This window comes from Podarcis cretensis, assembly GCF_951804945.1.
Source record: "Podarcis cretensis genome assembly, chromosome: 12".
NCBI classification, from domain to species: domain Eukaryota; kingdom Metazoa; phylum Chordata; class Lepidosauria; order Squamata; family Lacertidae; genus Podarcis; species Podarcis cretensis.
Window position 1 is genome coordinate 7401321 of NC_137181.1, and position 16038 is coordinate 7417358.

The window sequence follows — 16038 nt, forward strand, 5'->3', positions numbered from 1 at the left end:
CAGGCCATTAATCTGACTTAGCAGGTCCTTCTTATTTGTGTGGGTCCTGTAGGAGAGGCTGTGTCCATCACCCTCTGTTGTGATTTAGCCAAGGCCCGATGGGATCGAAAGAAGAGAGTTTTGCCACAGCCTTGAGGTAGGCTGTTGTGCTGGTCCCAGGGGGGTTACCGTGCGGCATGGTCTGAGTCCGGTCCTGGGTCAAGGGTCTGGAGGCTGACCATCAGGGGCAAAGCGGGGTCCAAGGCAAGGAGCCGGGCGTGGCCAGGAACTCCAGAAGAGCAGGTCAGGGTGCAGGCAGGAACAGGTTTCCAACGATGTTGCTCCCGCAACCTGGGACTGGGCTGACTGGCCTTTATCTCCTCTGAGGCTTAGGGCAGTCCCGGTCCACGGGTGACTCGCCTCTCCTGGCCTGGAGGCGAGCACTCCTCCTGAGAGCACTTAGTTCCCTCCGCCTCTCTGCCCTGAGCCTCTGCAGCTCAGGGGAGGCTGGAGGGTTACTGGACCCAGAGGCAACCTCAGCTTCCTCTGATGGGGCTGAGAGTGGAGCACCTGCAGGCAATAGGTCCTCGATCACCTCTGGAGCCAGAGTGGATTCAGCTGGTGTCTGCTCCTGAGGATCCGGCACAGGTAGGGGCCCTTCAGATTCAAGGCCCTGCCCCGGCTCAGCCAGCCCTGGAGGCGGGGACTCCTGTGCAGGCTGGGGTTCCTCCGGTTCAGCCTCTGAATCAGATTCTCAGGCCATCACAGCTGTTTTCACTGCCAGCGATTGTCAGGGAACTGACATCAGAAGGAGAGGTGGAGGCAAGGCTCCACAGCGATGCAGGAGAGGGGACCAGCAGGGGGGAAGGTATTCAGCGTAACACCGGTAGGGAAGGGAGGGAAATGGAGGATTCGGAGAGAGGTCTCCAAGACCCTTCACCCGAGACTAGTGGGGAGAGCGCGGACACGCCTCTGCCTTCCCCTTACTTGCGCAGACGAGTTCCATGCAGGGAGAGTAGGAGGAGACTTGGTGTCTTATGCTGGAAGAGGTTCAAGAAACGCCCACTGACGGCTTCTGCAAGTGACTGACCGGCCACGGAGTGTGAGCTGTCAGCCAAAGCATGGTTAGCCAGGCAATCTAACCAAAACAGAGGGCAACTTACGCACAAGTAACCCCTTACAACCATTACAGCGATGAACTTTCAGCTCCATTGGTTAGTAGCAAAAGGAGATTAACCAAAGCAAGCAAAGGCAGCTGCCACCTGTTCATCTGCAGAAGATGATCCATGTTTCTTTTCTTGGATTTTATTGACTTTAGTGCCTTGGAAACTGGGCCCCTTGGTATAAATTCTTAATCAGGCAAAGGGTTAGAGATGGGTTATTATTATTTTTCTTTTGACTTCCTTTATCCTGTATCTGGCCTCCTTATTTACTTCTTCTAAGCTGTTTCCTTTACGAATAATTATTAAGATTTTTCTAATTATAACTTTTACCGTCTTTTATTTGGTTGTTTGTCTTGTTGCATGTTATGCTTATTGTATGTTATGTTCCCGTTTAATGAGGGTGGATTTCGGTATTGAGAGGGTGGGGGGTTTATGTTATGTTGTAAATAAAATTTCCAATAAAAAATTATTAAAAAATAAAATAAAATAATTATTATTTTTCTTTTGAAAACAACACAGCCCAGCTGCAGCCTCTCTAGGGGCTGTGCCACTGAAATGGGATTTATTTCTGAGTCCCCTATAAACATCTCGTGGAAGCTCTCTTTCTTTTCTTCATTGATGAGTTGATTTCCCCAGTGGCGTAGCGTGGGTTGTCAGCACCCGGGGCAAGGCAAGTAATTTGCGCCCCCTAACCCATGGATTTGCGCCCCCTAACCCTATCCCTAACCCTAACCCCCAGATGTTGCGCCCGGTGCGGCCGGCCCCCCCTGCACCCCCCACGCTACGCCACTGGATTTCCCCCCCCCCAAACATCTAGTGATGAGCGAGAAGCATAATGTGGCCCTCCAGTTCTCCTTCTCTGGCCCTTTCCAGTCTGCATCCCCTATCCCCAGTCCACACCTCAAACTGGTCCAGTTCTTCCACCTCTCCCTGTGCTTTTGGCATGCCTGAATGTGTCCTTGGACACTGATAGGGTACCTTGCTTGCCTGGGTGGGGTAAAGGACAGAGTGATGGGTCCAGGTATATGTCAAAGCTCCTGCCTTTTACTGTACAAAACTAGGAATCATGCCAGTTGTTCCACCTACTGCCGTCTCGGGCCCTGCCCACCCTGGAAGGTTGCCCATGAAAGAAAATTGCCTCCCAGGCTGAAAAAAAACCCCCATTCCTGCTCTTGGTCTATCAACAGAAGGCTCTCCTCTCATTTCCCATAGATGGGGAAGTGAGTTGGGCGCCATTTTGAATCAAGATGGTGGAGCGAACCTTTCAAAGTCATACCAATTTTTTAGTTTCTTGGAATTCCTCAGCAAGGCTGGGTATGAGGCTGCTAGTACATAAATGCTTTGCAGTAGCCGTACAGTGGTACCTCGGGTTAAGAACTTAATTCGTTCCAGAGGTCCATCCTTAACCTGAAACTGTTCTTAACCTGAGGTACCACTTTAGCTAATGGGGCCTTCTGCTGCCGGAGCACAATTTCTGTTCTCATCCTGAAGCAAACTTCTTAACCTGAGGTACTATTTCTGGGTTAGGGGAGTCTGTAACCTGAAGCGTCTGTAACCTGAAGCATTTGTAACCCAAGGTACCACTGTACTGGGAAGAGTCTGGTTCCCACTTTCCTATAAGTAGAGTTTAAGCACAGCACTTTTTCCCCCTTACCGGTTTATTATTTCCTCAACGCAATGGCAGCCACAAATGAAGAGATTCCTCCTCCCTCCCCCACCCCCACCATTTTGAAATGGAAAAAAAGAGACACCTTCAAGATGAACCCTTGAAAGGCTAAGGATCCAAACTATTTACAGTTCCAAGTCTGGCGAAATAAATAACACGCGGTCAAAGTTCGTAAGGAACAAGGCAGGCTCTGTGTCTGCACTGGCCAAGAGGAGATGGTGAGGATCGTCACACTGAGAAATGGTCGTTGGTGGAAAGAGGGAGGGCTTCTGTGCACACACAGTCTGTGCTGCTCTCTGAAGAGTAGGCCCAGAAAGTTCCGGAATATTTACAAGAGGGCGGAATTAAGAACTCTGGCACCTGAAGGCGGAAGTAGCCAAGGGCAGGATGATCGGCGAACAAGTTGGTCCTCTGCCTGCTTTCCATCTGAACCATGCGCATAACAGGCTCCCGAACTGAGAGTCCATGAGTTATCAAGAGTGCACAAGTCTCATTCCCCCTTGCACACTTTCTGTCCTTTTCAGAATCCACAGGGTTTGCAATATCAGCAATGGAGGTAACATGAAAACAGAGGTCCTTCCACCAGCTTGTAGCATCTGGGTATGCGTCAACAGACCCTGGCAGTGGAGTCTCCCTGCCCAAGCTGCTCAGAAGATGCAGATGTCACCACCCAGCCTGGAAAGGGCAAGCCTAGTTAGGAAGGGCATATAATTCACCCATCCCACATGCAGGTCAAGGAACCTGGTGAATCGTGCTTTCTCCAACCAGCAGATGTTCCCAACACCAAGAAATGGAACATCTCTCCTTTCTTTTTTTGATGGGAGGGATTGCTTGATGGTTGAAGTTGGGGAGAGAGCACATGAGATGTAGCTGATTCAAAAGCAGCGTGTAAACCACTGCTTGTCACTTCAGGAGGGGCCACAGCTTACTGGGAGCACTTGTGCTCTGCATGCAGAAAATCCCTGGTATCTCCAGTTGAAAGTGCCCCTAGGCAGTACAGCCCAGAGAGCCTCTTGCTGAGACCCTGAAGAGTTTCTGCCCATCAGAGTTGTCAATTATTGCACTTCCTGGACTGATTGTTTCCTCCCCCAAACAGAATTGAAGACAACCTTTTCCAGGAGTGCCTTTGGGGACCCAGTTAAAGCTTCCGATATATAACCAACAGAGCATTCAGGATGACCCCATGCTGTCTCTGGAGTTGAGATGGTCTTTTGGCTTCTGAAGTTTATCCGGAGACAGAGGCTTAGTTGGCTGCGTCACGCCCAGGGAGTATCTCTCTGATCAAATGATTCCTTATCTCCCATGAAAGATCTTGGCAGATGAGGTCACCACACCTGCTCCTTTCCCCCATTGGCTCATTCTGCATTTGTTGGTTGAGAGCTGCAAAGGCGGGCTCTCTCTTATCCACCATGCACTGAGATTCCTGCTGCATTCACAAGTGCTCCAACAACACCCAGAACTTAAAGACTTGAGAAGAACCAAAGGGAGACTCCACCACCCAACCAGGCTTCTTCTCATCCTTCCGCTATTCCAGTGTCTTGTCCTGCTTTGGTTGACAGAAGAGTGTTCTGTCTTAAAAAAAATGAATGCACACACACAACTTCACACCTGTCACTCTTAATCCAAGGTCCTGGCTGGTATCATCTTTCCTCTCCCATTGCTTTGTGTCCCACCCATTTGGTCCCTTGGTCATTCGTGTCTGGGTCTCAAACCAGAGACAAGTCGGCTTGGAAGCTGGAGCAGCGCCTGCTCTTGGGGCTGCACTTGGTCAGCATGGAGATTTGGGTGCTGAAGTTGGTCCCATTGCTGCCCATGGAGGGGTGGTGGTATTTCATGTCGGAGCCCAGGAACCTCTCCATGTGCCACCTTCGCCACTTCCGCTTCAGCTCGGCTTGGACCTAAAGAAGGGAGCAAGGAGAGGGAGAGGGCAGATGAACTGGGGAAGGGAGAAAGAAGGAGGTCTTCTGGATTTGTGGATGTGCTTTGTGGTGAAGGGACAGGTTACCCAAACCTGAATGTGCAGCTCCCAAACCTGAATGTGCAGCTACCCGAACCAGGCCCCAATAACTCCCAAATTCCTTCTTCAAGGATCCATTAGCTAAAATCCATTAACTTGAGCTGTATAAAACAGGACCCAGCTGTGCAAACAAAGCCGTCTCCTTTATCAGTCCATGAAGGCTTAATGATGGATGGCCTTGTCAGTTCCGAGTGGAGACGGGATGGCAGATCTGGGGCTTATCTTGTAGGTTGTAAATATCCTGACCACTCTGACGCACAGACCTTGCAAGACAAGCTGTCAGCCCCCGCTCCCGGAGACAGCGCCAGGAGTACCCCTATAGTTGGGTGACCTTCTTGCCCCATGGTAAGCACACAGGAACAGGAATATCTGTTTATGCTTAAGGATGTCAACTTACTTGTACAAACTCACGAGGCTGGATTCCTGGGGAGGGGGGAAGGGGGGGCCTAAAGGGGATATATACTGTATGTAACTTCTCTTTCAGGGTGCTTGCTGTGAACTGATCATGCAGTGCCTTTCTGCTGCTCTGGAAAGCAGAAATAATAAACTCTTTCTCTGACCCAACCTCGGTGTCTGATTGACTCCTTCCTCCCTTCTGGGAGCAACGCAGAACCAACCAATGGGAAAGGTCTGAGAGGCTACAGTGGAGCTCTTCTAGGCTGAGAGCCAGGGTGGTGTGATGGGTCAAGGGCTGGACCAGGACTTGGAAGACCAGGGTTCGAGTCCCCAATCACCCATGAAGGTCACTGGGTGATCTTGGGGGCCAGTTGCTGCCTCTCAGCTTAACCTACCTCACAGGGTTGTTGCTCCTTGAACTCTTTGGAGAAAAAGGTGGGATATAAATGCAATTGATAAAACAAATACAGCTGTACCTTGGTTTTTGAACAGCTTAGTTCTTGAATGTTTTGGCTCCTGACAGTGGCGTAGCGTGGGTTGTCAGCACCCGGGGCAAGGCAAGTAATTTGCGCCCCCTAACCCGTGGATTTGCGCCCCCTAACCCTACCCCTAACCCTAACCCCCAGATGTTGCGCCCGGTGCGGGCGGCCCCCCCTGTATCCCCCACGCTACGCCACTGGCTCCTGAACCACAAACCCGGAAGTGACTGTTCCAGTTTGTGAACTATTCCCCCCCCATATTTTTTTTTAATTAATTTTCCAAATTTAAAACAAATACAACACAAAACAAAAAACAAAACATATAAAAAGAACAAACAAACATATAAGATTTCTTCCAATCAAAAATCCAAATTAATTCCCATTATTAAATGACTTCCTCGTATCCTTCCTAACTGATTTTCATTAAATCTCATTTTAGCAATTTTCCAATATTCACTTTCTAATATAATTAACTAGTTCAAATTACTAACTTCCTTTCTTTACATCATAATCTCAATCCATAGTATTATACAATGCAACATACTTAAATCCTAAACCAATTTAGTACTTGCAAGTCCTTCCACTTATGTGGTTTGCGAACTATTTTTGGAAGCCAAATGTCCGATGGGGCTTCTGAAGACAATCAGAAGCTTCCCCTTGGTTTCCGAATGTTTTGGAAGTCGAATGGACTTCTGGAACAGATTCCGTTCGACTTCCAAGGTATGACTGCAATTGCATTCATCATGGGGATGATGGAAATCCTTGCTGCATTTTGCAGCCATGTGAATCTTGCTTACCACAAATTGCATTTCACCACCCAAAATATCTGTCTTTCTCTAAATCTCCAGCCCTTCCTTCCTTCCTTCCTTCCTTCCTTCCTTCCTTCCTTCCTTCCTTCCTTCCTTCCTTCCTCTCTCCCCCTCTCTCATTCCCTCCTTTTTCCTTTATTACTTTTTCTTCCCCCCCCCCACTCTTCTTTCTTTTTCTACGTTACTTACTTTCCTTCTTTTCTCCCTTCTAAATATATCCTGCCCTTCGTCGGAAGGCCCCAGGGCAAGTTACAGCAATAGGTAAATAAAACCATCAATAATAAAAGAGAGATTTAAAACCAGCAAAATAATGGTGTTTTTTTTTTTTTTTAAAGAATACCTATTAGTTTTCTGCAGACTTCTGCCTGGCTTTCAAATGTAGACTGCAGAAAACTGACAGGTATTTCTTTTTTTTCTTTTTTTTTAAAAATCTATTATTTTGCTGGTTTTAAATCTCTCTTTTATTTGCTGGTTCTAAATCTCTCTTTTATTATTGATTCTTTTATTTGCCTATTGCCGTAACTTGCCCTGGGGCCTTCAGACAAAGGGCAGGATAGAAGTAGAGGCCTCTTAAGCCATGGAGTAAAGGCAGGGGAACTTGCTCAATGATGGAGAGTATTCATTAAGAGAGGGGGTTTAAAACACCCAAAGGATTATTTGAAGCAGAAGGGGAAATGGCATAGCAGTGCCCAACCTAACAGTTCAGTTGAGGGAGCAGCTGCCATGTGGCTCATCCCCTCTTCTGAACAGTTTCCATTCAAGATGCTAACTTTAAGCACAATAAACCCTATTGGGGTATTCACTCAAACAGTTAAGAATTGAAGTTTTGGGGGGACAGGGGACAGGCAGGTGTGGAGTATGTCAGGAGCTCGTCCTACTCTCAAGTAGGACCCTGGCAGAGACACATGCCTGACTGGCATGTTCTCTCCCTCCTGGTCGATCGTTCGGGAGCTTCAAAAGCTTTCTTCTCCCTGAACATCACAGCGACCGATGCCAACAGACATCAGCACACTTAGAGATCTTCGTAGCTTGTGTAACAGAACTCAGCAACTCAGCATTTTGGCTAATCTACACACACAGAGCACTGCAACATGACTCCCTCTCTCTCTAGCATCAGACAGCAAAGAGAAAAAGAACAAAGGACAATAGTCTCACTTCATGGAACATGGAACACAGTAACACAAACATCCTGTCTCCATCACTTCCCACTCTGTGGAATCAAAACATACACTGTCATGTGATAGACAAAAATCCCATGAATGCAATCACGGAGCAGGAATTCCAACAGAGGACTCCCTGGTCCTGAATGGGGTAACTGTGCCCCTGAAGGACCAGGCGCGCAGCCTGGGAGTCATTTTGGACTCACAGCTGTCCATGGAGGGGCAGGTCAATTCTGTGTGCAGGGCAGCTGTCTACCAGCTCCATCTTGTACGCAGGCTGAGACCCTCCCTGCCCACAGACTGTCTCGCCAGAGTGGTGCATGCTCTAGTTATCTCCCGCTTGGACTACTGCAATGCGCTCTACGTGGGGCTACCTTTGAAGGTGACTCAGAAACTACAACTAATCTAGAATGCGGCAGCTAGATAGGTGATTGGGGATGGCCGCAGAAACCACATAACACCAGTCCTGAAAGACCTACATTGGCTCCCAGTACGTTTCCGAGCACAATTCAAAGTGTTGGTGCTGACCTTTAAAGCCCTAAACGGCTTCGGCCCAGTATACCTGAAGGAGTGTCTCAACCCCATCATTCAGCCCGGACACTGAGGTCCAGAGCCGAGGGCCTTCTGGGGGGTTCCCTCTGTGTGAGAAGCAAAGTTACAGGGAACCAGGCAGAGGGCCTTCTCGGTGGTGGCACCCGCCCTGTGGAATGCCCTTCCATCAGATGTCAAGGAAATAAACAACTACAGTGGTACCTCGGGTTAAGAACTTAATTCGTTTTGGAGGTCTGTTCTTAACCTGAAACTGTTCTTAACCTGAAGCACCACTTTAGCTAATGGAGCCTCCTGCTGCTGCCACGCGATTTCTGTTCTCACCCTGAAGCAAAGTTCTTAACCCAAGGTACTATTTCTGGGTTAGTGGAGTCTGTAACCTGAAGCGTCTGTAACCCAAGGTACCACTGTATCTGACTTTTAGAAGACATCTGGAGGCAGCCCTGTTTAGGGAAGTTTTTAATGTTTGATGTTTTATCATGTTAATATTCTGTTGGGAGACGCTGAGAGTAATAATAATACTAATAATAATTGAACAGCGGGTAAGATGGGGCAGCATCTGACAGCCCTGCCCCATATCCATGCATTAGGAGGAACACCAGTAGAGGGGAACCTGCTGTATGCAGGTAAGTCTCCTCTAATGTATAGAACCCTGAATGAACAGCTGCCCTGAGTTCCAGTTTACATGGGGAGCCTCTGTGTGCATTTAGCAGAAATATCACTCTATTGAAGGCCTCCCCAATGTATGGAGGGTGGAGGCCAGCAGGTGCAGCTCCTCCTCCATCATGCAATTCTTAAACACCCAATAGGGCTCATGTGACTTTAAGAACTGCTGCCTGGGTTTGCTTATTTTCCTCTTCCCTCCTCCTCCCTTTTTCCTTCTGTGCTGTGCCTTTTAGATCATAAATCTACAGGCATGGGCTTGTTTTGTTTTAAATCTGTGTATAAAAGGTAAAGGTACCCCTGCCCATCAGGGCCAGTCGTGACCGACTCTAGGGTTGCGCGCTCATCTCGCTCAAGAGGCCGGGAGCCAGCGCCATCCGAAGACACTTCCAGGTCACGTAAATCTGTGTATAGCATCCAGTAAATTCTAGGCGCTTTTACGAAACAATGGCAATGTTGCTCTCATTCGGTCTACGTTCCTTGTTCTGTGAAACTACAATTTCTTAAACGAACCACATATCAAAAGACAGCAGTAATTATTAAAAGTCCTCAGAGTTTTGGAGAGCCATTACAACTTGTCTCAGCGGCTCTTTGGGGGTGGGGATTCCCTTGCAGTGATGAATATCTGACCTCAGTTTGGCTTTGGCTCTCGTGTATATTTCGTTCCAACATCTGAGAAATACTTATTTTTCCTTTGTTAAACGATGCGTCATAATTTGTTAAGCTCTGCATTATGCATTGCGGTGCAAGAATAAGGAGCAAATTCAATTAAATTTGATCGATGAATTAGTTGGCGGAGCAGCAAAAAGGCAGGTCATTAATGAACTAAACGTTATTTAATCGCTTGGCAGCCCTGGTAAAGCTTGTTCCCTTTGCAAATATCATGGCTGATCTTACCTCTCCATTGAGGAAGCAGTACAAGACAGCCACCACAAAGCCCTAGAAAAGGGGGGAGGGGGAATAGAAAAGAAGAGACAACATAGATTTTTTATTTCATTGTCTTTGTTTTAAGGACATATTTAGATGTGTACCCTCACCCCCACATCCCAAAGGCTAGGGAAGAGTTTGTATCAACCCCAATGGAATATTCTGTTCAAACTCTTCCCAGACAAGAGAGAAAGATAAAAAAAAGTCACATGTTCATGTCAAGAAAAGAGCAGGATCTCTTGCTTAATACAAGCACAACAGGAGTTTTCTAAGTGGATCTCTACTGGATCACCCCAGCGTTACCCACAAAGACATCCAATCTTGGGCATTGTGGGAGATACAAAATGGTGGCCAGGATGACAACTGCTGATGCAGATGCATTAAGAAAAAATATCTTAGAATAAAGAAGAAGTTATTTTGTTGCTAAAGGTGAGATCTCTTCCACAAGGGATATGGTGAAAAATTCCCCTTCATGAAAATACAGTGCTACCTCGCAAGACGAATGCCTCGAAAGACGAAAAACTCGCAAAATGAAAGAGTTTTTCGTTTTTTGAGTTGCTTCGCAAGACGGATTTCCCTATGGGCTTGCTTCGCAAGACGGAAACGTCTTGCAAGTTTGTTTCCTTTGTCTTGCAAGTTTGTTTCCTTTTTCTTAAAACCGTGCATTCACTCCGAGGAGCAACTCATAGCACGCGGTGTGGTAGCCTTTTTTGAGGTTTTTGAAGACTTTGGTATTTTTGAAGCTTTTCCAAAGTCCGTGCTTCGCAAGACGAAAAAATCGCAAGGCGAAAAAACTCGCGGAACGAATTAATTTCGTCTTGCGAGGCACCACTGTAATGCAAAAAATTCCCACCTCCGCATATCACCAATCCTGCTAGCCACCTTCTTCCCCAGTGCACAGTTGCAAGAGACTGGTCTAGGGAACACCACCGGAAATAGGGTAACAATAAGCCAGTTTCCCACATGTCCCGCTTACGGGTTTCCCAAAATGGGCATTTGGTTGATCACTATGGTAAGTGAGTCGCTAGACCAGACAGGCCTTTCTTAAGACTGTGCCCCAGAATCCCCTGCAATGCGTCATGGTTCTGTGGCAGACAGTAAGCTGATAAGGACATTGGAAAGCCACTGTCCCACACTGAGGCCACACTAAGCAGAAGGAGGTGGTTCAGGAAACAGCCAAAGGCACCCTTGGAGATCACCAATGTCCAGGTAGGGACAGACGCACAGTAGGAATGAAATTGCGATCCTTCCTGTGAGATGCAGCCTTGCAGCAGGGGGAAGTGGCTTACCTGAAAGGATCCCAGAACAAGTTCGAAGACCAGTTTCATCTCCAGCAGCTTTGATTTGTCGGGGAAGAGGGCGAAGATGGTGTAGTGGATACCGAAGAGCGGGATCAGCAGTAAGGTGGATTTTGCAAGTCTCCTGGCAGGAGGGAGAAGAACAGAAAGGGATGGGTGCACAGGATGGAGGAAGACCTGAAGATCTAGAGCTGATCTGCATGCCCAGCGATAAAAAAAATCATGATGCACAGTCCAAGCATGTGGACTGCACATCAAACTGTACGTAAGATGACAGCATAAAGGTAAAGGTAAAGGACCCCTGACAGTTAAGTGCAGTCGCAAACAACTCTGGGGTTGCGGCGCTCATCTTGCTTTACTGGCCAAAGGAGCCGGTGTTTGTCCACAGATAGTTTTTCCAGGTCTTGTGGTCAGCATGACTAAGCCGCTTCTGGTGAAACCAGAGCAGCGCACGGAAACGCTGTTTACCTTCCCGCCAGAGTGGTACCTATTTATCTACTTGCACTTTGACATGCTTTAGAACTGCTAGGTTGGCAGGAGCTGGGACCGAACAACAGGAGCTCACTCCGTCGCGGGGATTCGAACCACCGATCTTCCGATTGGCAAGCCCAAGAGGCTCAGTGGTTTACACCACAGTGCCACCTGCATCCCTAAGATGACAGCATATCTGAATGCAAAAAATTGTTCTAGCAAGTGAGCACGCCAAGGGTGACTTCAGTCTTGCTGCTGACATGAACCTGGGATCAGATTGTGGGATGTGACATCACTGTAGCCGTCAAGTATGACATTTCCTGTTTGCCCAGAGTGGACACACAGGGACATGTTACTCCCGCCAGGAGGACTTCCTGTCACACCTGGCCTGGAGCATCCAGCCCCTGCATGTGACCAGGGAGATGGACGTGACCCTGGCAGACCCTACAAAAGGGCCAGTCACACAGCCATCTTCCCTTCTCCCTTCTCTCTTTTGACTCTTCCTGATGCTCTTATGCTGTCTGCTGGTCCTCAGCCAGCAGCACATAGGCTCAATCCCCGTACGGGATAAACCCACACTCTCTCCTGTAACTAAAGTGGTACCTCGCAAGACGAAATTAATTCGTTCTGCGAGTTTTTTCGTCTTGCGATTTTTTCGCCTTGCGAAGCACGGATTTTGGAAAAGCTTCAAAAATACCAAAGTCTTCAAAAACCTCAAAAAAGGCTATGAGTTGCTCCTCGAAGTCAAGTCGCAACTGCACCCCCTGAATGCACGGTTTTAAGAAAAAGGAAACAAACTTGCAAGACAAAGGAAACAAACTTGCAAGACGTTTTCGTCTTGCGAAGCAAGCCCATAGGGAAATTCGTCTTGCGAAGCCACTCAAAAAATGAAAAACTCTTTCGTCTTGTGAGCTTTTCGTCTTACGAGGCATTCGACTTGAGAGGTACCACTGTACAAGTTAAAGCCTGCCTTGGGGATCATACTGTGAACTGAACGTAAGTCAACTTCTTATTACTTTTAAGAGAAGACTGTTGTGTTTTTGTTCTTTTTAAGAGGGAATTAAAGGGGAATTAACCAGGAACAAATCCAATCTGGACTAGCCAGACTGGATTGCTGAACTCAAGAGATTCTAACGAATCTACCAACTAGCTTCCTGCAATGTACAGGGAATGTGCTCTGCTACTAGCTCACTAGCGTGAGTGAGGAAGGATAATATTTAATCAATATATCCTCTCCTACTATTCACAACATTCCCACAAAGATTCCCCTTCTGCAAGGGATGTGGCCAGAGAGTCAGAGTGCAGGAAGAAGAAGAAGAAGATGATTTTGGATTTGATATCCGGCTTTATCACTACCAAAAGGAGTCTCAAAGCAGCTAACAATCTCCTTTCCCTTCCTCCCCCACAACAAACACTCTGTGAGGTGAGTGGGGCTGAGAGACTTCAGAGAAGTGTGACTAGCCCAGGGTCACCCTGCAGCTGCATGTGGAGGAGTGGGGAAGCGAACCCGGTTCACCAGATTACGAGTCTGCTGCTCTTAACCACTACACCACACTGGCTAGAGACCTGCCTTTCGGTTGGGCCCCAGAACACCTCACCAACTAGAAGCAATCCCAGGCTGAGCCTTAAGAAGAACTGCAACTCCACCAGGGGGGTTGGCACCATCCTCAGTGAGAAGCCACATCCAGAATCATAGAGATGGAAGGGACCCAGTGAGTTATCTAGTCCAACCCCCTGCAATGCCGGAATCTCAGCTAAAGCATCCATGACAGGTGGCCATCCAACCTCTGCTTAGAAACCTCCAAGGAAGGAAAGTCCACCACCTTCCGATGGAGTTCGTTCCACTGTCAAGCAGAACTTACTGTCAGAAAGTTCTTCCTAATGTTTAGTCAGCTTAAGGGACAGAGCTTGCCTCAACGGCCACTGACTTGGATGGAGCTTCTGGGCTGGAGTCTTCTAAGTCAGAGGAAGACAATGTGATCTCCTTAGGCAGGGAGAGATCTAGGAGAATGTGCACCACTTTGCACTGGGGTACCTTGAGCAGTGGGGACATCACAGAGAGCCTCAAGGTCCATAAATAGCAACACCCTAGTGGTCCCAGGCCCTAAGGAAGTTAGATTAGCCTCAACCAGAGCCAGGGACTTTTCAACACAGGCTCTGCCTAGTGGAACGCTCTGCCTCATGAGACCAGGGCCCTGCAGGATCTGATTTCTTTCCACAAGGCCTGTAAGACAGAGTTGTTCCACCTGACCTTTGGCTTGGAGCCAATTTGATTCCCTCCCCCTCTTTCTTTTTCCTTTTTCCTTTCTCCTCCTGTGATGAGGCTGCATTTTAATATTTTAATTGTTGTATTTTAATCTTGTTTATAAGTTGTATTCATTCAACTTGTTTTTATTATTGCTTGTTAGCTGCCCTGAGCCCGGCCTTGGCTGGGGAGGGCGGGGTATAAATAAATATTATTATTATTATTATTATTATTATTATTATTATTATCCAGGGCTGGCTCTGAAAAGTGATAACTCCTCTCAGTCCATGGTCTCAGTCCCCCAAAGATGGAGAGCTAGATCATGAGGTCATGACAGACAGAAAACATTTGATGGGGAGTGGTGCTGACTGTAAGCTCTTCGGGACAGGGAGCTGATATATATATATATATATATATATATATATATATATATATATGTATATACAGTGGTGCCTCGCAAGACGAAATTAATCCGTTCCGTGAGGCTCTTCGTCTAGCGGTTTTTTCGTCTTGCGAAGCAAGCTCATTGACAGCTTAGCGGATTAGCGCTATTAGCGGTTTAGCGGCTTTTAGCGATCAGCTGTTAAGCGGCTTATCAGCGGATCAGCTGATAAGCGGCTTAACGGCTTAGGAAAAGGGGGGGGGGAAGGGGAAAAAACCCGCAGGAACTCGCAAGACATTTTCGTCTTGAGAAGCAAGCCCATAGGGAAATTCGTTTTGCGAAGCGCCTCCAAAACGGAAAACCCTTTCGTCTAGCGGGTTTTCCGTCTTGCGAGGCGTTCGTCTTGTGGGGCACCACTGTATATATATAGTTTTCATGCTCTTATTACACCCAGAGGTACAACATTTTATCCAAGACAGCTATAAAAACAACAGACTAACTGCAAGTTAATGCTGGATGTGGATGGGTGTCGGAAAAATGGCAGCCACATATTTAGCTCCTCATCCATGAACGTACTTTGCGTTGTGACTTCACAATATTTTGCGTTTAGCTCAGTTGGTAGGGCCTAGGATGCCTTAATCTCAGGGTCATGGGTTCGAGCACCACACTGGGCAAAAGATACCTCCATTGCAGGGGGTTGGACTAGATGTCCTTTGTGGTCCCTTCCAGGTCTACAATTCTATGATTCTATTCTTCCGCCATCTCTTGCGGTCAACGGACTCCAGCCCTCCTTCACAAAACACCTCTTTTTTTGTCATTCTGGCAGATCTGGGGCTGAGAATGCGCCTCTGTTCTGTCTCTGGCTGAATTATTTGTAGTTCTGAGGATTAACTGAGGACAAGTTCCTTCCACCAGCACTACTTAATTTGTAAAGGTGCTTGGCTGATGAATATCTAATGCTGGTCTAGTTAGACTTGCAGAGTTCCCGATGAGCTCTGCTAAGAGAGCGGCATTCGAATCCATTATGACGCTGCCCTGATTGGGGACATCTTTCCATATGCTGATTTAATCAAAGCTCCTTGGAGCAGGGACATCTTGAATTGGAAATGAGAGGAAGCTGCAAATGTTCAGCAGGGCGTAAGAGAAGACAGAGGGGCCAGAATAGTGTAGCACTGAGGCTGTCAGAAAAGGTTCACGGGGATTGGGGCACAGATGCAACTGTGATGCTCAAACCATGGCTAAAGGGCTGGATACAGCCCTCTAGGTCCTTCTGTGTGGCTCCTAAGGTAAAGGGACCCCTGACCATTAGGTCCAGTTGTGACCGACTCTGGGGTTGCGACACTCATCTCGCTTTATTGGCCGAGGGAGCCGGCGTACAGCTTCCGGGTCATGTGGCCAGCATGACTAAGCCACTTCTGGCGAACCAGAGCAGCACACGGAAACGCCGTTTACCTTCCCGCCAGAGCGGTACCTATTTATCTACTTGCACTTTGACGTGCTTTCGAACTGCTAGGTTGGCAGGAGCTGGACCGAGCAACGGGAGCTCACCCCATTGCGGGGATTCGAACTGCTGACCTTCTGATCGGCAAGTCCTAGGCTCTGTGGTTTAACCCACAGCCCCACCCTGTGTGGCTTCTGGGAGTCTGCAATTCAAAGTGTTGGTGCTGACCTTTAAAGCCCTAAACGGCCTCAGTCCAGTATACCTGAAGGAGCGTGTCCACCTCCATCGTTCTGCCCGGATACTGAGGTCCAGTGCAGAGGGCCTTCTGGCAGTTCCCTCATTGCGAGAAGCCAAGTTACAGGGAACCAGGCAGAGGGCCTTCTTGGTAGTGGC

The 16038-nt window shown here is 47.9% G+C and overlaps 1 protein-coding gene across 1 annotated transcript in view; it reads right to left on the bottom strand.

The window, feature by feature from the left end:
• Positions 1 to 2908: 2908 nt before the first annotated feature.
• VIPR1 (vasoactive intestinal peptide receptor 1) overlaps positions 2909 to 16038 on the bottom strand; it is a 122606-nt gene continuing 109476 nt past the window's right edge. Inside the window, exons 11-13 of the mRNA XM_079946954.1 lie at positions 11098 to 11230; positions 9779 to 9820; positions 2909 to 4706 (exon numbers count right to left, since the gene is read on the bottom strand). Of these exons, the coding sequence (XP_079803080.1) occupies positions 4515 to 4706; positions 9779 to 9820; positions 11098 to 11230 (367 nt within the window). The 3' untranslated portion in view covers positions 2909 to 4514. The remainder of the gene's footprint in view (positions 4707 to 9778; positions 9821 to 11097; positions 11231 to 16038) is intronic.